The 25,444-nt window shown below is 36.6% G+C and overlaps 1 protein-coding gene across 1 annotated transcript in view; it reads left to right on the forward strand.

Moving 5' to 3' along the window:
• The window catches only part of DPH6 (diphthamine biosynthesis 6), a 213,376-nt gene that overhangs the window by 55,789 nt on the left and 132,143 nt on the right, over positions 1 to 25,444 (forward strand). Inside the window, exons 6-7 of the mRNA XM_082485511.1 lie at positions 11,049 to 11,110; positions 18,503 to 18,597. Coding sequence (XP_082341637.1) covers positions 11,049 to 11,110; positions 18,503 to 18,597 — 157 coding nt within the window. The remainder of the gene's footprint in view (positions 1 to 11,048; positions 11,111 to 18,502; positions 18,598 to 25,444) is intronic.

The raw sequence follows: 25,444 nt of genomic DNA on the forward strand, positions 1-25,444 counted from the left end.
CTAATAGTGACTTGCTGCCAAAAGGTTGATCTTTCCTTCCCCCTTCTAGCTGACTCTTCCAAACCACAAGTCTCTACTTGCTTCTGCTCCTGTAAAAGCTTCAGTGATTGTGTGGCTGCAGTTGGTGATCCAGCAGAGAAATACTAGACAGAGGGGAACTTGCTGTGTAGATGCCACACGCATGGAGCACGAAACTATCAGTAGAAAGCTTCCCACTACATTGGATTGGCTGTAACGTCAGATCATATCCTGAAGTAAAATTGGTGGTTGTGTGAGTTTTGTCTGAGCACATCATCTGTGCAATGGAAAGAAACAGTGTTCTTTGAAAATGTGTCTCTAGTTTTTAGTAGTGAGCAGTTTTAAAGTCATTGTTGGGGAAATTGAAGGAACTTGTTGTATCATCATCATAGGGGGACATACTTGCTTCCTCTAAATATTTTAAAAAATTTCTCAGACGGTTCACAAACGTATGAGAAGGAAATGAGGAACATTTTCTTAAGAAATCAATACAAGATCCCAGTTGTTTGCTTCCATATTGTATCGTAAGAATTTGTTTACTTTCTTATTACTAGGTAAACTAAACATTGGCATTATTCTTAGCTAGTTCAGCTTATTTAGAGCTCATTGTTCCATTGCTTTTCCCTTGGGCAGTTACCAGACACTGGAGCTGTAATGGAATCTATGACAGACAGTCTTTGAAACCTTTGCTCTTGATAACATCTGGTTTTATTAATATGAAAAAGACTTCTTCTATTTGTCATAATTTGAAGTGGAACATAAAATGACCAATAATATTTTTCCAAGTACTCACAAATTTTAATCATTGTCTATTTTGTTAGGAATAATGTATTCTAAAAAGTAGCCTTAAACTTCTATTAGAAATATTATCCCTGAATAATGTTAAAGTACTATCATCTTTGATACGCATATGATAGCTTTTAATTAATTTTTATTGTAATTTTTTTCAGATTATAAATTTGGTAAATTTACACCTATCGTACTTCAGGAAAGATGCTTTTATTAGTCTTTCTAATCCTTGTTTCTCAGCTAGCACGTTATTATCTCTGAATTTTCAAATAAAACTTTCAAAGCTTAGTTGGTCCTTTAGAGTTTAAGTGTATTTAACACTTTTGCCTTAGGCTTGTTCCCTAACACATTTGTCTACTACCTCATTTATCTACATCATTCATGTTATTTACGATAGAAGAAAAGGTACCACACCTGTTTGTTCACCAGACGTTGTATGAATAGACTTGGGAACAATTATGAAACCAGAGGAGCCATTTTAACTCTGGCCCATTTTTGTCCCGAGGGAAAAGATTCACGTAGAAAAAGACCAACATGGAAAAATAGCAATTGTGCGCAAGACGAGAAATCAATCAAAATTAGCTTGGAATTTAAGAAGAGTATGTTGCAAAAGAGATGAGTAAGAGAAAAGAGAACTAGGAATGGACTTCAAGTGAAGAAAAGTTTTGATTCGGGTCATAGCTGAAAGGTTAGAAAAATAAGATAAGAAAATAATCTTTGTATTTGGAGTATTATTTCCATGACACTTGTGTATGAATGACAGATACTTTGTTACCAGTGAAAGATGAGGTTTTGGAAAGAGCTTTTAGTGCATTGATATAAAGAAACGTTTGAAAATAAAGTGTGTTAGAGAAAAAGAAGAAATGAGATTTTGTAACAGTTTGCATAAGCGGGTCTAGAATCAGGTTAGAGACAAGAAGTATGATTCCCTCTTTGCTATCTCTTGAGCCTGGAAGCTGGAGATTGGGAAGAATATCGATATTTTCAGTAGTAACAGATGACAGGAGTTAGAAGGAAGAGAGGGAAAATGAATGTGCCTGAAAACAGAAAGGTAATTGAAAGCTGATATTACTGAGTGCAGTGTTTCTTAAGGAGATGTCGGATACGGATAAAATTGGAGAGAGATGGCATAAGAGTGGAAAGATCACTTTGCAATTTGGGGAGATCATATAATCTAAAGAGAAAGTGAAATGGAAGGAGCAGGCTAAGAATGGACTGTTAGACATTTAAAGTGAAAGAAAAGGAAGTAAGGGTTCTAGTGAAGGAAGCAGAAATATTCAGAGAACTTTGAGCTGAAAAATAGTGAAAGAAAAAGAGCTTAGTAAGAGATATCAAAAGCAGCAATGATCTTAACAGAATGAAAATCAAGAGGGAGAAGTGGTCTCTTGTTAATGCTAGAATATTACTTGCCGCTCTTTAATGCTTGGTAAGATTTAAGTTCTGGATGCACATTCATTGTGCATTCTGCACTGAAACAGAGCTTAAACTCAAAGCTTTCAAGGCATGCCTGTGTAGTTAGAACCATACATAGATGCTTTCTTTCCAGGTTTTACAAGACTTCTTGTCCTAACCTGATCCTTTATTTCTGCTCTGGCCTTTACCCTTTTGCTGGTGATCTACTCCTTACTCGTCAGAAGTCTCTGTTGATCACTTTGGGAACTGTGACTTTTTAAAGGTCTATAACTTGTCTGCATGGGTATGGATTTAATCAAAGTGGCACAAATTTTGCCACTTGCACCATGCATCTTTCTCGGCTACTGAATCAAATTTCAATTCTTTTCTTCAAAGTTTAATAACACTAGAACTGTTCAAAGCATGGAAATACCAGAATTCTTTAACAAAGCAGTACATCCTTTTTTATCCAAACTATGGTGCTGGAATAGTTGAACTCTTTGAATTAAATGGATTAATAAACAAATAACGCTCTAAAGTAATTCCACTCAAAACATTTCAGTATGCCAAAGTTAAAAACACTGAAAACAGATTTATATTGGGAAAGTCATGCATATGTGGCTTTATGAACCAAACCTGTAATAAATTTTGTTTTAAGTGTCTGAAGTCCGTTGAAGGTCCTGAGAGGAAGTTGACTGGGGCAGTACTTTCAATGAGCTGAACCATTTGCTGTATAGAGTCTTGGATTTAATTAAAAGCAGTTTAATGCTGTTATTAAATAGTTCTTTCCAATCTCTTTATAAACTATGAACATTTTAGAGTTTTAAAAGTATCTCTGTGAAAATACCGCCTCATTATTTGATGAAACAATACATAATTTCTTCAAAGACTTATTGAGGTTTCTGTTCCTGAAATGGCAGAGCTAAGTTGCTTTGAATCCTAGATGTAACTAGAACACAAATAACTTTGATGTTAAAATAAAAAAAAAATCACAAGAGATTACAGATAAAATTAACATTGCTGGTATGAAGAGTTTTAGAGCCTTTTACTTCTTAGAATTCTAAATTTGATGACAACAGACTAACCTAGTTCAGACAAGACTTCATGAACTTCTGAGAAAGAAGATAAACTGTTATCCTAAGTAAACTGCACTGGAAACATATGCTAGAACTACTATGGGATTAATGTCATATCTTTACCACTTAGCTTGAAAACAGTTACTATGTCTTCAGATTCCATCCCTGTACTATAGTCACACTGGATAAATTACCTCATACAAAAAAGAAAAAAGTAGGAATAAAAAAAAAAAGAAAAAATAGAAAAAAAAAAAAAGAAAAAAGAAGTAGGCATGTAATCAAGTTGCATGAATTTCGCTCTTCTATACAGAAGTATATTCATCTCAAATCTTTCAGAGGTGGGGTAATTTTTACAATTTGTTTGATGTTTTGGAAAAGGAAGGTCAAGGAATCCCTCCAGTTCATCACTGTTGTGCAGCTTTTCATGTGTGAAAAGTTGAGTCAACTATGAATCTATCAAGTTATCACGGAATCGCGGAGTTTCAGAGTTGGAAGGGACCTCTAGAGATCACCTAGTCCAACTCCCCTGCTAAAGCAGGATTGCCTAGAGCACATTACTCAGGACTGCATCCAGGTGGGTCTTGAAAATCTCCAGAGAAGGGGACTCCACCACCTCCCTGGGCAGCCTGTGCCAGCGCTCTGTCACCCTCACCGTAAAAAAGTTTTTCTGTGTATTTGAACGGAACTTCCTATGTTCTAACTTGTGCCCATTGCCCCTCGTCCTGTCACTGGGAACCACTGAAAAGAGCCTGGCTCCATCCTCCTTCAACCCACCCTTTAGATACTTGTAAGTATTAATAAGGTCTCCCCTCAGCCTTCTCTTCTCCAGGCTGAAGAGTCCCAGCTCTTTCAGCCTTTCCTCATAAGGGAGATGCTCCAATCCCGTAATCATCTTAGTTGCCCTTTGCTGGACTCTCTCCAGCAGTTCCCTGTCCCTCTTGAACTGGGGAGCCCAGAACTGGACACAGTATTCCAGTTGTGTCCTGACCGGTGCAGAGTAGAGGGGGAGAATGACCTCCCTCGACCTACTGGCCACACTCTTCCCTATGCAGCCCAGGATTCCATTGGCCTTTTTGGCAACAAGGGCACATTGCTGGCTCATGGATAATTTACTGTCTACTAGGACCCCCAGATCCTTCTCCTCAGAGCTACTTCCCAGCAGGTCCGCCTCTAACCTGTACTGGTGCCTAGCATTCTTTCTCCCCAGGTGCAGGACCTTGCACTTGCTTTTGTTGAACCTCATTAGGTTCTTCTCTGCCCAGCTCTCCAGCCTGTCCAGGTCATGCTGGATGGCAGCATGGCCCTCTGGGGTGTCAGCCACCCCACCCAGTTTGGTATCATCAGCGAACTTGCTGAGGATACACTCTGTCCCCTCATCCAGGTCATTAATGAATATATTAAACAAAATTGGACTGAGTATTGACCCCTGGGGGACACCACTGGTTACAGGCCTCCAACTGGACTCTGTGCTGCTGATCACAACCCTCTGAGTTCTGTCACACAGGCAGCTCTCGATCCACCTCGCTGTCACCTCATCTAGCCCATACTTCCTCAGCTTCCTAATGAGGATGTTATGGGAGACAGTGTCAAAAGCCTTGCTAAAGTCAAGGTAGATGACATCTACGACTCTCCCCTCATCCAGCCAACCAATTATATCATCATAGAGAGCTATCAGATTGGTCAATCATGATTTACCCTTGGTAAATCCATGTTGACCACTTCCAATAACTTCCTGTTCCTCAGTGTGTTTGGAGATGACATCCAGAATGAGTCTCTCCATTACTTTCCCAGGGACAGAGGTGAGACTAACCGGTCTGTAGTTCCCTGGGTCCTCCTCCTTGCCTTTTTTGAAGATCGGAGTGATATCAGCCTTCCTTCAGTCCTCAGGCACCTCTGCTGTTCTCCATGACCTTTCAAAGACGATGGAGAGTGGTCTAGCAATAAGTTACGCCATTTCTCTCAGCACTCGTGGGTGCATCCCGTCAGGGCCCATGGACTTATGGATGTCCAGCTTGGCCAAGTGGTCTCTGACCCAGTCCTCCTCAACTGAGGGAAAATCTTCCTCCCTCCAGACATTCCCCCTTGCCTCCAGGGTATGGGATTCGTGAGGGACAGCTTTAGCAGTGAAGACTGAAGAAAAGAAGGCATTCAGTAACTCTGCCTTCTCTGTGTCTTCCGCCACTAGGGCACCTGTCTCATTCACCAGTGGGCCTACATTTTCCCTAGTCTTCCTTTTCTATTGATATACTGAAAGAATCTCTTCTTATTGTTTTTAACTGCAGTGGCCAAGCTGAGTTCTGATTGAGCTTTGGCCCTTCTCATTTTCCCCCTACATAGCTTTGTTATATCTTGATAGTCCTCATAAGTTGCCAACCCCCTTTTCCAGAGAATGTAAGCTTTCCTTTTTTTCCTGAGGTCCAGCCAAAGCTCTCTGTTTAGCCAGGCTGGTCTTCTTCCCCATCTGCTTGTTTTTTGAGACACGGGGATGGCCGCCTCCTGTGCTTCTAAGAGCACCTGCTTGAAGTATGCCCAGCCTTCCTGGGCACCTTTGCTCTTCAAAACTGCCTCCCAAGGGACACTTTTGACCATGCTCCTGAACAGGCTAAAATCTGCCCTTCGGAAATCCAAGGTGGCAGTTCTATTGGTTCCCCGCCTTGCTTCACCAAGAATTGAAAATTCTATCATTTCATGATCACTCTGCCCAAGACGACCTCCAACCTTTACATCCCCCACAAGACCTTCTCTGTTAACAAACAGTAGGTCCAGTAGGGCACTTTCCCTAGTTGGTTCCTTCACCAGCTGTGTTAGGAAGTTGTCTTCCACACACTCCAGGAACCTCTGGGACTGTTCCCTCTCTGCTGCGTAGTATTTCCAGCAGACCAGTTATGCTACCACACAAAAAGTTCACTTTCCAACTCTTTGTAGAAATCAAAACCAAATATGACACCAGGAGTAATTTGCCTCAAGGCAATTTAAGGTATAGATTTACAGTGCATTAATATTTCTGTGGCAGGTGTACTCCTACATCACGAAGGGTATGTGACAATCCTGCACTCCTGCAGAGTAAACCTGCTTTACCAACTAATATTTTTTTGTTTGAGCTTTGTCTGTGCTATTAGAAACATTCTCTTTGATTCTGTATTGTTTAGAGGATAGTACTTGATCCTGCTTTGTGAAAATCAGTGATTTTGTATTGTTTACTGAGAAAGACAAGAAAAGACACATTTAAAATAGAGGATTTTACCTTCAAAAATAGTCCTATTTTCTCTGTTCCAAAACTAAGATGGGTGGTTGCATGTATCCTTTATACTCTTTTGCTTTCTCTCCATATTTCTGTAGTTTAAAGGTCCTATAACCTCCTTGTTAACCCTGTTTTCTTCCTGAAAAATAAGTTTTAAAGAGAGAGAGAAAGAGGCAGTTTTGGTTCCAGAAAACTTGAGTCTTTCGTTGCCTCTGTTCTTATTTAAAGTTCTAAGTAATTCTGCTTTTGGTGAGCAGCTGATTTGGGATCTTTCCAGAAACCGTATTGTGCATTATATTGTCCTCCATCATAAGTTAAGTCTTCGTCCCTGACATCCATAATGATGGCAGTTACTAATCTTCTCCAAAATTCTTCTCAAAAATACTTCTCAAGAAGTCAGGAAAAGGAAGGGAACTTTCAGTTGCTGTGACTTTAAAACAAGTTCCTCTTCCCCCCCCCCCCCCCCAAAGTCTATGGTAATTCATTGTACATGAAATTTCAAGAAAATTGATAATATATAGTGATTTTAACCTTATTTTATGGAAGAAGACAGAGAGGAATAAGATGTACTTTTTGAATGATAAGGTTGGTTAGTCAGGAAAGGACAGAGGTTTGTCCCTATATTGTCAACAGATAATGGTTAACTCATATTTTATTTTATTGATATGTGTGTGTGGTAGTGATTCTTTCACAAGGTGTTCATGTATTACGGGTTAGAGTTTGGTTCATTGTAGCTTCTAGAAGAACTTTATGTACCACCATTTCTTTGTCAGGAAGTGTAGTGATAGGATGAGGGGTAACGTTTTTAAACTGAATGAGGGTGGATGTAGCTTAGGTATTAGGAAGAAATTCTTTACTGTCAGAGCGGTGAGGCGTTGGAATAGGCTGCCCAGAGAAGTTGTGGATGCCCCATCCCTGGAGGTGTTCAAGCCCAGGCCAGATGGAGCTTTGGGTAACCTGGTCTAGCGGGAGGTGTCCCTGCCCATGGCAGGGGGATTGGAACTCGATGATCTTTAAGGTCTGTTCCAACCCAACCCATTCTATGACTCTATGATTCTATAAAAAGTAATAATTGTGATTTATTTTTATTTATTCAGCATTTTTCTAAGAGGTAAAAATAGATATTCTTTTTATATGAAAAGACTCTTAAAAATCAAGACTATTTTGAAATTCTGAACATGTATAAAACATGGCCTTGTTAATAAGATGACGCTTTAGAATGTTGATTATATTAGCTGAATGTAATGCCATGAAAATGGAAGTTGATTTTCTAATGATCTTGATAAATGCAAGTAATATTGGGTAGTTACCCCTCAGGCGAGGGCTTTATGCTACACTAATACATGTGTACAAAGTGAACCATTTAAAATACAGTTCTTTTGCGTAACTTAACACCAACATGCTTAACGGTAGTGAAATGCCCAGTAATGTTATTCAGTCCATGTTTTCACTGTAGAACAAAGCCCTGAATTTCTGCCTCAGCCTTTTGACACGGCTGCAGTTCTCTGCAGCACTTGTCTTGTGGCTGTGTGTAAGAGGGCTCTGCAACCGTTGTTGGCATCTGCAGGAAGGAGTTCTGCTCCTGTCAGTGGATTTATCAGGAATTACAGATGGAGTAGAAATTACTTGGAAGTGATTACACCATTTGTGCTATCACATACTGATTTTACAGTAAAACTAGGCCACAAAACTGGAGGTGAGAGCACAATTTGTTTTACTGAGCGCTGTTAAAAACAGCATTCTCAAATGTTTCAAGATGTTTCTGTTGTCATGTACTGGTCTGTCTCAAAGAAATAAAGCTCCACTTGCTCTTTTGACAGCACATAATAAATTGACTGATGTAGTTCAGTTGGGGAGTTAAAAATGCATTGAAAATAATGGGGCATAACATTCTAGGGTTAACATTTATTCATAGATGATGCAATTAAATAAAACAGGCATTAACTTCAAGGTCAGTCAGTAAAGTAATAAAAGTGAATATTTTAATTGAATTGTAATTGCTTCCCATTGATACATGCAAGTTAAGTAAAATAGATGTCAGTGCTGCAAATTATAGTTCCCTTCCTAATTAATTTCTTAGTTCTACATACAGTCATCCAGGCCCTGGACGTTGTTGTTGGTTTATCCACCCATCCAGCTTTCTTCACATCTAGTTTTGTGGAGGAAAAATCTGGAGGATGTGGTTAAATGGAATGTACTAAGAATTTACAATACATTGTTTTTCTTTCTAGTCTAAGTCATTTTAAGAATCTGAATCAATCTACTCCTTTGTTTAAAGAACAACATACCAAATTGAAGTATAGATTTATATTAACTGTTTTGTAAGTATGGTAATAGATACTTTATTATACTGATAGTAGGCATACAGCTTCATCTATGCATGCATACTGTTAGAGATTTGGGATATGGATTACTGGTTCTGCAAATCACAGGTTACATTTGTTCTTGATGCCTTTAGCAGACAGTCTCTATTCACTCACAATACAAGCCTATTGGAAACTAAAGGCAATAATATTTTTCAAAAGAAAGACAAGCTATCCAAAAATAGGATTCTACTAAGAAACAGAAGGGGTACATTGCATTTTCACAGATTTTTATGCAGGTGTGGAATATTATTAGTTTACCCATAGGCAATTTGTTTGTATTTTGTATACTATTTGTATAATAGTTTCTTTTAAATGACTGGTTTTTTGTTCATTAGAGGGCAGAACAGTAGGTATATCCTTCTTAATATCAAAGAGAAGTTGTGAAAGAAATAATATGTTAGTGCGTCTAATAGCATGTTAGTTTCCCCTTCACACATGTTTGTAATGTATCCTTTGGTTTAAATTTAAAGCAAACGAATTTGTTTTTATCAAGGAGAGGAGTTGCTTTTGTTAGAAAAGTAACAATGTTAATGAAGAATGTTAATGTTAATGTGAGAGATGGGTACTGTAATATGATACTCATTATTATTTGTTTATTTTAAGAGAAAATGCTTCTTTAGCCTAATACCTGTCCCATACACATATATAATGCTGAGCTGGTGTAAGTTAGAAGATACCACCAGAATCATTGGAACTATTGAAATGAAATTAAGATATTTCAAAAATATTTCCACAAGCATAAATTATCATTATCTTGTAACACACATTTTTAGTCTGTTAATAAAGAACAATAAACCAATACCAAAACAGAATAGAGGAAGGAAAAAACCTCATTCCTCTTTCATTTTAATTATTAAGCAGTTTTTAAAATGTTCCCCTAGATAGTAAGGGAATTTTTAATATGCTTTAATGAAATATTTAAAAACTTTATTAATGTTTTGAGATCTCATTCACTCTAACTTGTTTTAGTTTCACAGGCATTTAAATATACCAAGACCATCATTGTAAAAATTAAAAGCCATATCAGCTATTTGAACTCAGCAACGACTTTATATAATAGTATACCATACATTTATATAACAGCTTTCATCATCAATGATCTAAAGTGCTTTGCAAGGTACATACTTCAGAAATTGCTTCTAAATGGAGTCGTTCTGGTGGCAGCTCTTTAATGATACCCATTATTGTATAAAGCAGTAAAGTAGGAGAAAATAGACAAGTACTGCGATCAGTACAAAAAAGCCCCAAACCGCAATAATTAAGAGTAGTGATCACTGAAAGTTTCCCAGTGTTTCTTGACTTTCAGAAGTCATCATTATTTTTTTTTTCTCATTTACTTTGTATTTTAAGATCTTTTGACCACTTAGTCTTGACTCCAACTCGGATGTTTATTTAGCTGAAGAAGTTGTCTTGGAAAAGCTCTTGAAAAGGTTGTTCCGGGATGTTTTAGAACCTACTGATTTCTGCCAATTATTTGGTTTATTCCTGAGAAGTGGCCATTTAATAGCCATGAGTTGGCAAAATCATGAAATCAAAAAGCTTAAACAGGAACACAGAGGGGCAAGTTAAAGGAATTATCGAATGTTACTAGGGCTTAATTTTTTGCCAAGAAAAATAAATCAAAATGTAGATATACAGAATATTTTGTGATGGATCAAAATGTACAATGTTAAAGACGTTGTGAGTTTTCTTTATATCTCCATCCTTTTTAATTCTTACCTTTTTTTCTGTGGGTCACACACACACGGTATGTGATTTAACAAAACAGTTTCTGTTGTAGAAAACAGTCTGTGTACCTTCCAGTAATTTGCAGAAACTATAAAAAATTAACTTGTATTTTAATTTAACAGATATCTACAAAGGTAACTTGTCACTCAAAGAGATAATTTCTGTGTAGTATTTTTGTTACTGTGGACCTGCATTTTTGCTTTACTAGTTAGTGAAATTTGTAAAAAAAAAAAAAAAAAAAAAAAAAAAAAGGTAATTTGCCTTATTTTTCCACAAAGGGGATAAGAGAAATTCTGAATAAATGTGTTTTCTTTATTTTAGATACAGCAGGATTATTTTCTAAGGGAGACATGCCGTATTTAAAAAATAAAAAAAACATTTCTTCATATCATAACATTATTTTGTAAATAACATTCTCACACTTTTTTTATTTTCCAGGTTTAGATCCAGATAAACATCTAGGAAAAACACTGGATCAAATGGAGCCTTATCTTTTGGAGGTCAGTATTACTTAAAGGATACTCATACAGGTAAAGCTGCAATTAAAAAGTAACGTAGGCAGAAATTCAGTAAAATTAACTTAATCAAAAATTACTTAGTTACTTTCACAAATTAGGTGCTAACCCAAGGCTTATCTTTGTACATAGAATATAAGTCTCTGATAGGCACTTTCAGTATGAAAAACGTTCTTTTTGGAGGTAGTTCACAAATGGTGCCAGCGTCTTTAAAACAAACTAAAGGCAAGAAACCTCAATGTTAAGGGAATACTAACTCATATGTCAATATAATAAAGCTAAATAATTTCATGCAGGTTAGAGACTTTCACAGCAAGGAATGGTAGTGCCAAAATCATAGGTGATACAAAACTTCCCCACAGATACCCATCTGAAGGTTTCCTACTATTTTTTGCAGTCAGACTGCACAAAGTAGGGCATTTCAAAAACAGAATAAGAGGTTGATTCCAGAAGATGTACTTAATTCTGTGCAAAGGGTTATGCAGTCCTCAAAGCAGGAAAATGCTTGTAATTTTATTTAAAGAAAAATCCTATAACTAGGAAAAAAAAAACAAACAGATTATGTACATGAGTCATCTTTGATTTTGAGGTAGAAGCATCAAACCTTAAGTTTAGTTTAAGAAAAACAGCTCTGAAAGTGTGTTTGCATGTATTGTCTGTGACAAAGCCAGTTTACTCGCAGTTCCTTGTCCTCAAGCCTGTTAAAAACCCACAATAATTTGCGTGTTTGGCTATTAAGAGAGTCTTGCTGTAACTTTTATGAGTGTAAGCTGTCTAAATTTGCAAAAAACGATCTCCTAAAAATACTTTTTGTTGTTAATCTCAGTAGTTACAGTTCAGCCTGGCTTCATAAGCAGTTTTTCTGGAACAATTAAGGGCTTGACAAACTTGCAGAAATAAAAAATGACCAGAATTTGTTAGGAACTTAAAAATTCTCTTTTGCTGCTGAAGGGTAGTGAAGTTAAATAGGAATTATATCTTGAGTTTAACTTAATTTTGTTATTCATGTACATGGCTGGAGAGAAGAGGATAGATAATTGGTACTTGGCAAAGCTGAAGAGGAAGAATGAAGGTCCATAACATTCAAATAGTCTTACCTGAAGAGATTGTTGTTGGCCTGTCGTTAGCTTGAAGTTTGTTGTTCTGCTTCAGAGGTGGAGAATCTGCCCAGAAACCTTTTCCCCACCTCCCTATATAAACTAGTCGATGTAAAAATCCCCTTTGTTATCTCTTTTTGTCTTGCTCTTGATTGATCTTTCGATCATCTCAACTACAGCAACTATTCAAGAATACCAGGGGGTGGGAAGAAGTGCTTTATTCTTCTCCAGAAAAAGGGAAGGAAGGAAAGTAGGGAAATAAATATCTTCCTTGTAGTACAGGTAAAAAAAGCAATGGCAGAGATATACAGTAGAAGAACCCAAAACTAAGTAGGTATTGACTAGATATAAAATATTTGTTCATATTGTGTCATTAGTAGACGTTTTATTTCTTGAGGTGATAATAAAAGTAGACTTAAAACAGGAAGTAATTGCTTAATCTAGGGATATCCGTAAGATCCAAGAATAGTTAGATAGAGGGAGTAGATTTATCCTTTCTGAAAAGCATAAACTGGATTCCTACAGGAAAAGGAAGGAACAGGGAATGGGATCACCACTTCAAGCATCAGTGGGCTTTTGGATTAGGTAATATAACCTGATTGAACAGTGCACTAACTTTGAATTGGAAGCTGTATTAACGTGGCTGTTTGGCTCAGCTAATAGCCACTGAGAACCACAGCCCGCAAGTTTCAGTTCACCACTTGTGAACACGGTTAGACTGCTTCCAGGAGCTTGGCTGTGAAGTTGGCATTGCCCTGCGTGAATATGCTGGATTGGAGTCTTCGTTGCACTCCACGTTTGTGTCATAGGCCTGTTCTGACCCTGACATGCTGTATAGCGCAAGAGAGTCACATTACTGTGGAAAAGCAGTTGTACTGACGTGCAAAGTCACATTCTGCGTGGACTGCAGAAATGGATAACGATTGATAAATTCCCAAAACAGTTGTTTAGAAGATCTTTGGAGTCACGGGTAAATAATACATAGTTTAAGAGTACGATAAACATTTAAGTGCTCCTCCCCCAGTTTCTTGCTGCAGATAATTTAAGCCATGTTTCTGTCAGAGTTGTTTCTTTAGAATCTTAGTAAGTGACAGCTAAGGAAGGATGAAACTTCATAATCGTGAAACAGTGAACAATTTACTGTGGAAGGAATTTAACAGAAACATCAATTTTACTGTGATATCAATTCCATACTGGTCAGTCGCATTTGGATGAATTAATATTGATTTGGGACTAGTTAAATAAGCCAAAAGGAGGAAAGTATAGTCTCTGCAGTCACAGAAAGCTTCTGTTACCAAAATTCAGGTTGCAACTTCAGTGAGGCTGCAAGTACTCACCTTGGCTGAATCAGTAGTCTTGACTTTCTTTAAAACTGTAGCAGCAAGTATTGCAGTATTAGTTATGTTAATAGGGCATGATTAAAATAAGTCTTAAGAAGTATTCTTCTCCATTTGATTTCACCATCACTCATTTTAAAAAGAAAATAATAAACTAGAAAATCCAAAAGTACACAGTATTTGGGGGAATTAAATGTATTCTTCCTATGTTTGATGGCTCAGATGAAGTGATTCTTATTAATTGGTTTCACTGAAACTCTTACTGTCATGGTTTAATACTTCTCAAAACCCACATTTGCAGGTTTTATCTTTTATTGACGCAACAATAAACAGAGCAACGACTGCATAGCTTAAGGTGTAGAACTAGTAGGGCATTCTGACCCTACTTGGAAATGGTTGACAGGCCATTGCAGGGGAGACTGATATTTGTTCTTGTAACTGTTTCTTGTGCATATGCATGCTATGAAAGTCAAAGTCAGTACAAATAAATTGTTTTTACTGGATACTTAGTTGGCTTTAAGGCCTAATAAAACCAAGTCATTAACTATAAACTGAAGAGAAATGCTTAGGTTTATGATGTGAAAAATACTCTTTTGCAACCTAATGAAGTCTTCAACATCAGAAGTTCTGGTAGACAGAATGTAAGAAGGAGTTCAGAGTTTTCAGTAAGGAGGAGAGACAAAACTTGATATTCTGACCATACCAAAGCAAACACCGTAATAAATTCATTTTTAACATTGCACATCCCCCAAACTACCACAATTTTACATACTCTTGTATCTTTGATTTGTGTTGTGTTATCTAACCAGTAATTTCAAATTTTACAACAAATTCCTTGAAATTTGTTGTTATTGTCTTTTGCTAATGTATGCTTTTTGCTATTCTTGTGGGATTCTCTTTTGGATTCTTTGTTGACCTCTAATGTTATTTATGTAGTTCTTTATTCAGCTAGGCTGAATAGGCTTTTTCATTACAGCATTTTCCCTAGCGTTGTGCATAAGTTTGTGAGAATTTTTGCAGTTCTGTTTAAAATGAATCAAATGTTGTTCTCTGTGTTCTTCAGTTTTGTTGAAAACCAGTTTATATCTTCATTAGTTCAGTGCCCAGAAAAATGCCAATATTGAATATAAGAAGGTATTTGATATTGAACCACAACATGTATAACATGAGTCATTTGAGATTGGTCGGGAATATCCTGCTTTATATTTTAGCATGTATTCACAAAGTTCAACTTCTCAGACGCTGCAGATCAGGAATTAGGACCTTACTTCTTTTTATACTAAAAGTTTACCTTAAGAAACCAGCAATAAAATCAAAATCAACTTGTATTGCTATCATGTGCTTATTATAATTTGTATTTTGGATGTACAAGAAATAAGCATGACCCAATAATTTTATTTTTAGAAAAATCTCTTGTTGAGACCTTATGAGTGTCAATGTTAATTGAAAAAAACCCAACCCCAAACAAACCCACAACCCACCCCTATTACATCCACTGAATTATTTAACTTTGGAAAAAAAACATTGTCACCTACATTTTCAGTCTTCAGATTTACTTTATTTTATGTGTGAAATAGAAATCATCATAATTACTGTCATAAAAGTGAAGTGATTCTGCTGCTGTAGCCGCAGAAAAATGGTGGAGTGTTGAGTGGGAAAAACTTAATTTTGCCATTTTTTTCTGGCTTTACGTGTAGAAGGTTGAACTTACGAGTACAACAACGATCTGCAACCCATAGTTTCATTGGGGGTGAATTATACGGGCTGAGGACATGGGCATTGTGGCAAGGAAAGTTCTCGAATGACTACTTTTTTCTAAATGATAGGTCTTTGATTAATTATTGATGAATGGTTGCTACATAATTGCTAAATTATTAAATTGCTCTCATGTCCCACTGTTTCCTATATACCAGGAGCCCTAGCTTTTTACCTGAAAGAATTTCTTGGCAACTTGCCAAATCTCGGGGGCTGCTCACACTTTCCTTACAATTTAGGAATAGGATGGTAAATACATATTATGGTACTATTGACTGTATTTCTCTCTCTGCTAAGAGACAGTAAGAAAATGTTTAGTCATTTGTATGCTTGCCTTAGAAGTTGATGAGTACTTCTTGATGTAAAGAGCATTTCTGTAATTATAGAGAATTTACTAAGTGTTACAATTTCTGTCTGGGAACAAAGTCTTCGCTTGAAATAGGAAGCACTTTGATTCGTATCTTTTATCTTTGATTACTAAACTTAAATGAGAAAGTCAGCTGTAATCCTTGTGTTTCATTCCCAAGCTAGGAAGAGACTGTTCTTCGGGTAATGTTTGCGCTGATCGTTTATATACCTTGTGTATTTGAGTTAAGATGAATTTTGTGTAGTCTACAAAATGTTTTCATTATATTTCTTTTGGGTTTTGAATTGAATTTGCATTTTTAGTGAAGTGTAATTTGCAAATTTGCTCTTTTCTGGCTCATCTGAACTAGAAGGCAGATTTAACAATCATCAAATTTAGATTAGTCTAAGCTGTCATATTGTTATGAATATAACATCCAACTTGTAAAACAAAATTATTGGTCTTCAAAAAATGTTACTATTCTAAATGACTAAAAGGCAAAGTTCTGGTGTCATTGATGAGAGTTTTAAAATATTGCTGACTTTGTTAAATGAACATTAAGGATCTGTTCTATGAGCTGCTGAATATTCTCAGTTCCTGTTGACATTAGTGGGAACTGAAAATCCTTTAGCACCTTGTATAATTGGTGTCAAGAATGATCTTGAAGCCAGTGACATTGAAAATGAGGATTTCCCTCAACAAAGATAGGAAATAGTCTCACATTTTTTGAGTATTCAATGTTAATTGCCAATAATTATTCTAGGGACTGGTGTTTACAAGCAGAACTACTACCAATTTTGAAAATGACTTGTGGACAGTCATGCCTTGTATTTACTGTGGAAAGGTTACTGTTAGAAAGATCATTTCTGGTTTTCTCTCTCTCATTTTTTGAATAGTTCTGTTTAGGGTTTTTTTTTCAGTGGAAGCTACAAGAAGAGGAAGAATAAAAGGTTTTGACTGACTGTTTTAGAGGTTGTCCAGTCTTGTTGCATCAACATTAATTATTCTTGATGTATTTGTCCTATAGAAACCTTGTTGCCATTGTTGACAGATGGAGTTCTCTTTTATGTCAGAAGTGTAATTTTTTAATGAGCACTTGATTAAAGGTTTTATTCTGCTCCTTTTCTTTAAAAGAAAATGTGAAAGAAAAAATGAAAAATGTCTGTCATAACAAGACGTTGAAAAATCATTTAATATATATTCCAAAAGGGATTTAGATTTTACACCACCAGACTGATACAAATGGTCCTGTAGAGCATTACCAAGGTATTGTTTTCTCAGAGCATTTATACTTTTCTCCAGAATAAAGGCTGAAGAGGATTCAGGCCTTTTGTTCAACTAACTGAATTTTAAATTTAAAATATGGTCTTCGATTGTATGAATACGTTCAAGTTCCATGTATTTCTTCTTTCACACCTAATTTTGAATTATTTTTTTTTAGCTAAGATGATCGCTGAACTTGTAAACACTCTTTGAAGTTTTAAAATAAAAAAATTTGAAAGAGAACTCTAAAGTAATACAAACTATACATTCAGCTTCAACAATAAAAATGCAATATCATTTGAATATGTCAAATAGATTTGCTACACAGATATTCTGGTAACCATGTTAAAAAATTGAACCTATGATGTATAAATAACCCAGTCTCATGCTTGCCTAAAAATAGACAAGCAGCAGATTTGGAATTCTTTTCTAGCCCCCAGACTCACTTTTTCTAACAGTGTCCTATATGCTGCAGAGATCTGCATTGCTACTTTGACTGCAGAAGCATCATGAGTGGGCATCTGTTCCTCTAAGGGAAAGCATAAGGAGGTTAAGTAAATAATTCCCAGTAGTAACATTGGTGTTAGCAATGGAGTTGAGGACTGCAGTTCGGCTTCTCATGAACTACTTGAAACGGAATATTAATGTTTGTTTCATGTGAAAAAAACCTGGACAGGACTTGGCTTGAAGCAGCTAGTGCTGGGACACTTCAGAAGGTGATATAATCCGCTGATGAGATGAATTTCTCCTGCAGAAAAAGGGAGAATGTCCCCATGTTCAGGCATGGTACAAGTGCTTGATTACTACTGATCAGTAGAGTACATTAATGTAGAATTACAGTGAACTATTCAGCAGTTGTGTGCTCCTCACTCCAGCAAAAGGACTTTGGTTCCTGCTCCACAGCTGCTCGTTTATAAAGCAGGAATGATTAAGATAGTCGTGTCTTTTATTTTGAAAGTATTGGTTTATCTAGTTATGTGTTTTAGTGGGATATCAAGAGCTTAGGAAATTTCCTTAAATGTATATGTTGCTACAGAAAGTGCATTTGGAAAATTTTATAAAGGAAACAGCATGTTGTTACCTCTTTAGTTCTTGCTTCAGCTTTTTGCTTTTGATGTAGAAAACTCTCATTGGTTCTATTTGTTAGAATTTTTTGAAAGCATGGATATTTACCAAAATATAGAATGCAGTTGTTGAATCTGTTGCCAAAAATTGTGTTCATTGTATACTGCTATGTGAAGTGGTACTTCTTGTGTTGATTTACAGTACGAGTTTCTCACAGACAAATACAGGAGTCTGAATGACCTTTCATGTCCACTGAGGTAGAAGGACCAGGAATTCATTCGTTTATCTGAATGTTACAGTGCCAGTTCTACTTAAAACATGACATACTGGTAGTTTTTAGGTCATTGTAATAGGCATGTGAAGAAACGAAGAACCCTCTGTATGTTATTTGGGTTTTTTTCAGCCTTTTACTAGGTAGCCTTTTACAAAATGCACATTGAAATTTTCAGCAAAATATATTGAATGGAGTGCTTTAATGTAATACTTATGTATTTTAATTTTCCTTTTGTGTTAGCTTTCTGAGAAATATGGAGTCCATGTTTGCGGAGAAGGTGGAGAATATGAAACGTTCACTCTGGACTGCCCTCTATTTAAGAAGAAAATAGTTGTGTAAGGCACAGTTTCTTCCATTTCCTTGTATTAAAGCAATGGGAACATATTCACATTTAGCTTGAGGCAACTTTTGTTGGCAGAGGTAAAACATGTCCTCTAAGTTCACAAACGCTCACTTTGTTTAACACTGGCAAAGTCCTCTGAAAACCTAAATCAATACCTGACAAGACGAGGCCTTCATAGAGGGCTATAAACTTTTTAGACATTTGCACTTTCGTTTACTTGCTGATTATGGCCTGCAGTAAAACTGGTACCTACACACTGACACTTTTATCCTTTCATGAAGTGCGAATTGCCTGTAATATTTATCTTTCATTACAGCTACATTTGATAAACTGCCACATCAGTAGCCTGTGGGTTCCGTTAACTGTGTGTATGTGTGTGTGTGTTTTAAGTTGAGCAGCTTAGAATGATAACGATAAACATTTTTCTTCAATTATTAGAGGATATTTTAAATACAAACTTTGCATGGATCCATCTCATTAACACCGAGTAGTTTATTCCTGTGACATAAATTGCTAAAATCTGTGTAGTGGGATATGGAAAATATTTGTGTCATGATGTGAGTGTCTTATTAGTCTGTTAAATAGCTAAGCCTTCTTGCTTCAAATGAGATGTTTTGACTGCTGTTTCTTTTCTTAGCCAAGTAAACAGACTAGTAATCGTGTATTGGTGATACTCAGTCATCTTGGGGAAGGTCAAGACTATGGACCATATAGATATGATTAAGACTTTCATGGTGAAGGTCTATTTGTTTTCATTTTTCTGTAAGACTGGGATGTGTCTGTATAAAGAACAGAGAACCAAGAGCTGTTAACTCTGTTTCATTGCATGGCATTTGGAAAGCTATGGAATTCTTTGGTAAAAAGAAGATTCAGAAAGTAACAATGTAGAGTCTTTAAACTGGATTTATGTTCCTGGATGGAATTATGAAGGCATGGGCCAGGAAGTGAGACTCTTGGAGAAGATTCTCTGAGGGGAATCAAGTACTAGGTAGAAGTGGTAGGCTGTGCGTTTAGAGTCTGATATGATTTCCATTAAACTGACAAATTCTTATCAATTCCAGTAGGTGTCAGAGGTAGAATTTTGTGAAACTTTATGATTTTGAGTAATACTACCCATTACCAGATAAATGTGGCCCATTCAATGCTTATATAGCAACACTTGCAACAAAAAGTGTACTTCAGAAGAATTGCTGTATTTTAACTGAGGTTAAATGTCTTTGTATCAGTTTTTGCACTTAAATATGTTTGGTTAATAATTTGCATTCTTTCTATTTATTTTGAGGCTTCTTGTGTTACAGATTAAATCTGGGAGTTCATTGGAATTGGATGCATAACTTCCCAGTGCTCCTTTTCAACGGTCTCTTTGCATAGACAACACAGCCTGGAGAAAACTACATCAAATCTCATGAGTAGTTCTTGGTGGTTGTAGTGTGGAGAGAGTTTTTTGGGTTTGGTTTTGTTTTTTTCATAAAATTTGAGGAACACTTAGGAAAGTACATTGTGCCCTTGCCTTGGGATCAACCAAATATCAGTTTAAGTAGGAATATCTTATAATATATTCTAAATTTATTTCTGGCTATCAGTGGTTTAACGACCATTCAGGCAACTAGGAAAAGCTAAAACAGAGGTGGTCTGGCTGAGTTGTCTTTATTGCTATTGGCAACACTCCAAATAATAATAAAAGTTAATAATAAATGCACAAAAAATATAGGAAAAGACAAATATATAAATCAGTGGGTATTTAATAATAAATATATGGCACAGGAGACTGTAAAACAGTTAGTCAACTAGTTCTAAATACACATTTCCATAATGGAAACTGAATAGCTACACTGGCATTGTGCGCCTCTGGTGTGATTAGCTCCGCTTAGCTCTTACATTATTCGTGTCATAAAGACGTGCTTTTTGAGGGGCAATTCATGTGAAATCTATCACTTTATGAACTTATAAAGAAAAATATTTTGTAGATTTTTTTGTCATCAAACAAGTTACAAGTTTCTTTATTTTGTGTTTTTCATTCTTGCTTTTCATATATGTTGAATCTAAACAGACTTTGTAATCATGTTGTTAACTGTGCTAGTACAGTTTCCAAATGTTTAGATAGCCATAGTTCTGGTATACATCCTGATACAATTTTTGAAACCTAAATGAAGTTGTAAGAATTACAATTTAGATGTTAAAACCTGTCATAATTTTCAAGGTCCCTAAATTCCTGAACTCCTCCAAGACCTCTTTCTAGAGAAAGTTTCAGAGGAAGACACTGAAGATTACTTTTGCCTACAAAACAGGTGTGATGGATTAACCTTGGCTGGCTGCTAGGTGCCCACCAAGCTGTTCTTACCCCCCTCCTCAGCAAGACAAGGGAACAGAATAAAATTAAAAAGCCTGTAGGTCAAGCTAAGGACAGGGTGATGGTTTACCAGTTATCATCATAGGCAAACCAGACTCAGCTTGGGGAAAATGAATTTAATTTATTGTCAATTAAAAAAAAAAAAAAAAGACTACAATAGTGAGAAACAAAAGACAAAACTAAAACCACCTTCTCTTCCCACCCGTTCTTCCCAGGTGTAACTTCACTTTTTTTGTTCCTGACTCTTCTCCATCCTCCCTAATGAGAAGTGCAAGGGGACCGGGAATGGGGGTTGTGGTCAGTTCATAACACTGTGTCTCTGCTGCTCCTTCCTCTTCACACTTTTCCCCTGCTCCAGCTTGGGTCTGTTCCATGGGCTACAGCCCCTCACGAACTGCTCCAGCGGGGATCTTTCTCACAGGGCAGTTCTTCATGAACTGCTCCAGCGCAGGCCCTTTCCATGGGGTACAGTTTTTCAGGAACAGACTGCTCCAGCACGGGTCTCCCACAGGGTCACAGTTCCCGTCAGAAAACCTGCTTCTTCATGAGCTCATCTCCACTGGCCACGGTTCCTGCCAAGAACCTGGTCCAGCACGGGGTCCTCCACAGGCTGCAGTGTAGACATCTTCTCTGATGTGGTCCTCTATGGGCTGCAGGGGGCAATCTGCTTCACCATGGTCTTTTCCGCAGGATTTATGGAACCTCTGCTGTGGTGCTTGGAGCATCTCCTACCACTCCTTCCTCACTGACTGGCGTCTGCAGAGCTGTTTCTGTTATGTTTTCTCACTCCTCTCACAGCTGCTTCATAGCATTTTTACCATTTTTAAAATGTATTATCACAGAAGCAGCACCAGTGTTGCTGACAGACTCAGCAGCCCTCAGTCTCTTCTCTCCCTGCAACCTGCCTCCTGCTACCAAAACCTTGTCACCTAAACCTAATAAAACAGGAGTAAATCTAATATGCCTTTCATTAATGACACTACTTTCGGGTAGTGTTTTCACTGGTTGATGTTTTTATTGGGTGAAACTTGTGACAAAATATGCTTCTACAGTTGTCGTGGTTTGGGCCAAAATCCACCACTGGGGACCTGAGGGACTCCAGACAGGACCGACAGATGCTCCCCTCTACCCCTCTTCAAAGAGAGAGGCAGAGGAGGAAAAAGAGACTTATGAGTTTAGAAGGAACTAAACTACTTTAATGAAATAATAATAATAAAATAAAAAGAAATAATGAAAAATATACAAAACTGTATCAAGCTCCCGAGATGACAATCACGTCACCGGCTGGCACTGGGGCAGTCCCAGGCTGGACTCAGTGACGGACGGGAACTGGATTCTGGATGTGGATTCAGGATGGGGATCACAGGCAGATGAACAGAGTCCTCCTCAGACGTCGGCCATTGAAGGCAGAGCCCTGACCCTTTGATCCCTCAGCTTTTATACTGAGCATGAGGCAGATGGGATGGAATACCCTGTTGGTCAGTTTTGGGTCACCTGTCCTGTCCGCTCCTCCCTGCAGGTGGGACCCCACTATGCTTTTCCGCTTCCGACCCTCCAACGTGGCAAATAACAAAGTTGGTTGGCCTTGGGGGTTATAGCAATAAGCATAAGCAGGAGCCTCTCTGCATGCCATGCCTGGGCATCGGCTATAAACAATTGGTCTTATCACTCTGAGAGAGTGAACACTGTCTGCACAATATGCTGTTAATTTCAGTAGTTAGAAGAGGCCCAGCTAAGAAGCGAAGTTACTGAACAAAATCAGTTCTGTTTTACCTCAAACCAGGACAACAGTATATCCATTGAAAAAGAAGGAAATCTGTTACTTCAGGAAAAGAAAAATATAGCCTTGATATGTTACTTATTATGGAGAAGTGGAATCTTTTTAATGTAAGACTATATAATGAATTTTGCTTTTGAATATTAAATTGAATACTTGTCATTCTTCTCAATCTTCATTAAAAAATATGCCTCACAAAGAAAGCATGGCAAATTGAGTGAAATATTTGAAAATAAACAAGATTCGGCAATGAAAGCAAGATCTTACAATCAAAATATTCAACCAATAGTCAGATGGTTTTTTATATGGTTTTTCTAGGCAGACTACTGTAATCCAGTTGTCAGCTTTCTTATGCTCAATATTTGAGGGAGGTACCAAGCATTTCCTGTCCTTCTTACACTGGTATTTAAAGTGCAATTGATTGACACCTCTGCAAATCATAAAGATATATTTCTCATCTATGTGAATGCCATATAATATCTACTCTTATGATAAAGGCCCATTTGTATTTGTGGAACACAGAATAGTTTGATTTTTTTTTCAAGTAAATTGGCATAGTTGAAATATTTGGGAAGTATAATTTTGCATTTACATACCTTACCATTAGCTCTGTGTTTAGGTTTGTAATTCTAGGTTTGGAGTTAAAAGCAAATCTGTATACATGAAAAGATAATCATGTACTGAGAGCACTGATTGTACTCTCAGAATTGTTACATTTGTCCTGTGAAAATGATACTGAGTGTTTTAAAATGATTAAATATTTCCCAGATCTTCAAGGAGACTTGAGAGGTCAGATGATTATGATTCCCAAAACCAGATAATTAAGACAGTTTCTCAACTATACTTCTTTGTTTTCCGAAGTCTTCTGAAAATGCTCCTCAACACAATTCCTGTGTTTCCGTCATAATCAAATGTGAGCCACCTAATGTAGTCATGGTCCAACTAAAAGAATCAGACTTGCAGCATGAAATGGCCATTATATAATTATCAGGGTCTCTCAAAACTATGTTTTTCATTTTAATCTCTGCTTTTAATGTAGTTTTGAGGTTTTTTGTTTGGTTTTTTTTTTACTAAGCAGGACGTGACTTGTAATTTCAGGACTTCCTTTTTTTTAATTGTTAACTCATCATTGGATGCAAACAAAACTGTTCAGCTTTCCACCTATTCTCATTACATTTACTATTGAACAAGACTAAATTTTATCAGTTACAACACTGATGTATGTTTGGAGAGGCTGACAGAAAATTAAGTAGTTAGGAAAAAATATTTTCTTTTGATATGTATTGTAATACTATTTTCAGCACACATAGTCTACCTATTGTCACCCATCTGCTGAGAAATATTGGCATATTAAACTAGGTATCTATTATGGTCCCATCAAATGCCCATGTGTTAGCTGTGTCATAGGAATGTACTTCATACAGAGAAGAAATATTTATGGTCTGTTAATATTTGTGATACTTCTTGATCAACAAATAAATACTCAAAAATTCTAAAGTTATTGAACAGTTAGCGTAGGTATCAATGCTTAGCATCTGTTCTGCTGTACTAATGAATTGGAACATACAGGGATACAAGCAGAACTGCTTCTTTAACATTGAAGTTAAATATATTTTTTAAAGTTCCGAGGTGTTCTTTAAATTCAACAGACACATACATTTAATAACTGTAAATTTTTGTTTTTCCTTTCTGATATAAGCTTTTCTGATAGTTTAGTTTTAAATAGTTAATGCATCACTGAAAAGTACCAGACTTCCCCATATAGGACTTGAACAGCAAGCAAGAAATCTTTAATGAAAATATCCTCAGACATGGAGGATACCCAGGTACCAGGTGCTACTGGAGTCTTGGTGTCTGGTTTTTATTATTTCTAATTATGTATTCCTGTTACTAAAGTTTTCCAAAGTTATTTTCTGCCTATTCCTGTTAGAATTAGAAGACACCGTGATGATTTGAAAAGAATTACTTTAATCTTAAGGGACTATCTTTAAAATATCTTAAAGGAATAAGTGATACTGTAATTGTAAAAAATATTGATAATAACTCTCAAGAATGAAGCTGAAGGCTTGTTTTTCAAAATACTTTAAAAGTTTACTAAAAGGGAAGTGGAGCTTCTTATGCTAAAGGTACTTAGCCTTATTGTGCAATGAAGTGATGATGATCACCTTAGGAGTTTTTATACTTTAAAGCCCAAAACACATTTTATAGAACAGATATTTCTGTTAATTTTACAGTTCCATTAAGTCAGTGGAACCTGGCCAAGACTTCAACTGTTTCCAGTTTACATGATTTTTATGTGGCATTACTAGAAATCTATCTCATCTTATGAGATACTGTGAAGATATCAAGGGCACTGTGGTTTCAAGAAAATTATTTGTGTGTCCTTAGCCTTACTTATAACAATTTTCAGATTTTCTCATACTGTGTCTGAGTTTATGTTTTCTTTGAGTTTCTCACCTTCTGATGTTTGTTTCCTAGAGCTACCTTTTTCTTAAGTAGTAAAACCATACAGATGGATATAACAGATACTGCCTCTTGTGAATCAGTGTGACAGATTGTGTCTGTAAAAATGAAAACTAAAATTAACTAATTTGAATCAGCACACAGGAAGTTTATCATTGTTACCAACACATTTGGCATTAAAAAGTTGTGTCTAGTAGTCTTCAATATCAGATGCAAGATGGTCAAATCAGTCAGTTTCTCAGCATGAAA

This window comes from Vanellus vanellus (assembly GCF_965231255.1).
Source record: "Vanellus vanellus genome assembly, chromosome: 6".
NCBI classification, from domain to species: domain Eukaryota; kingdom Metazoa; phylum Chordata; class Aves; order Charadriiformes; family Charadriidae; genus Vanellus; species Vanellus vanellus.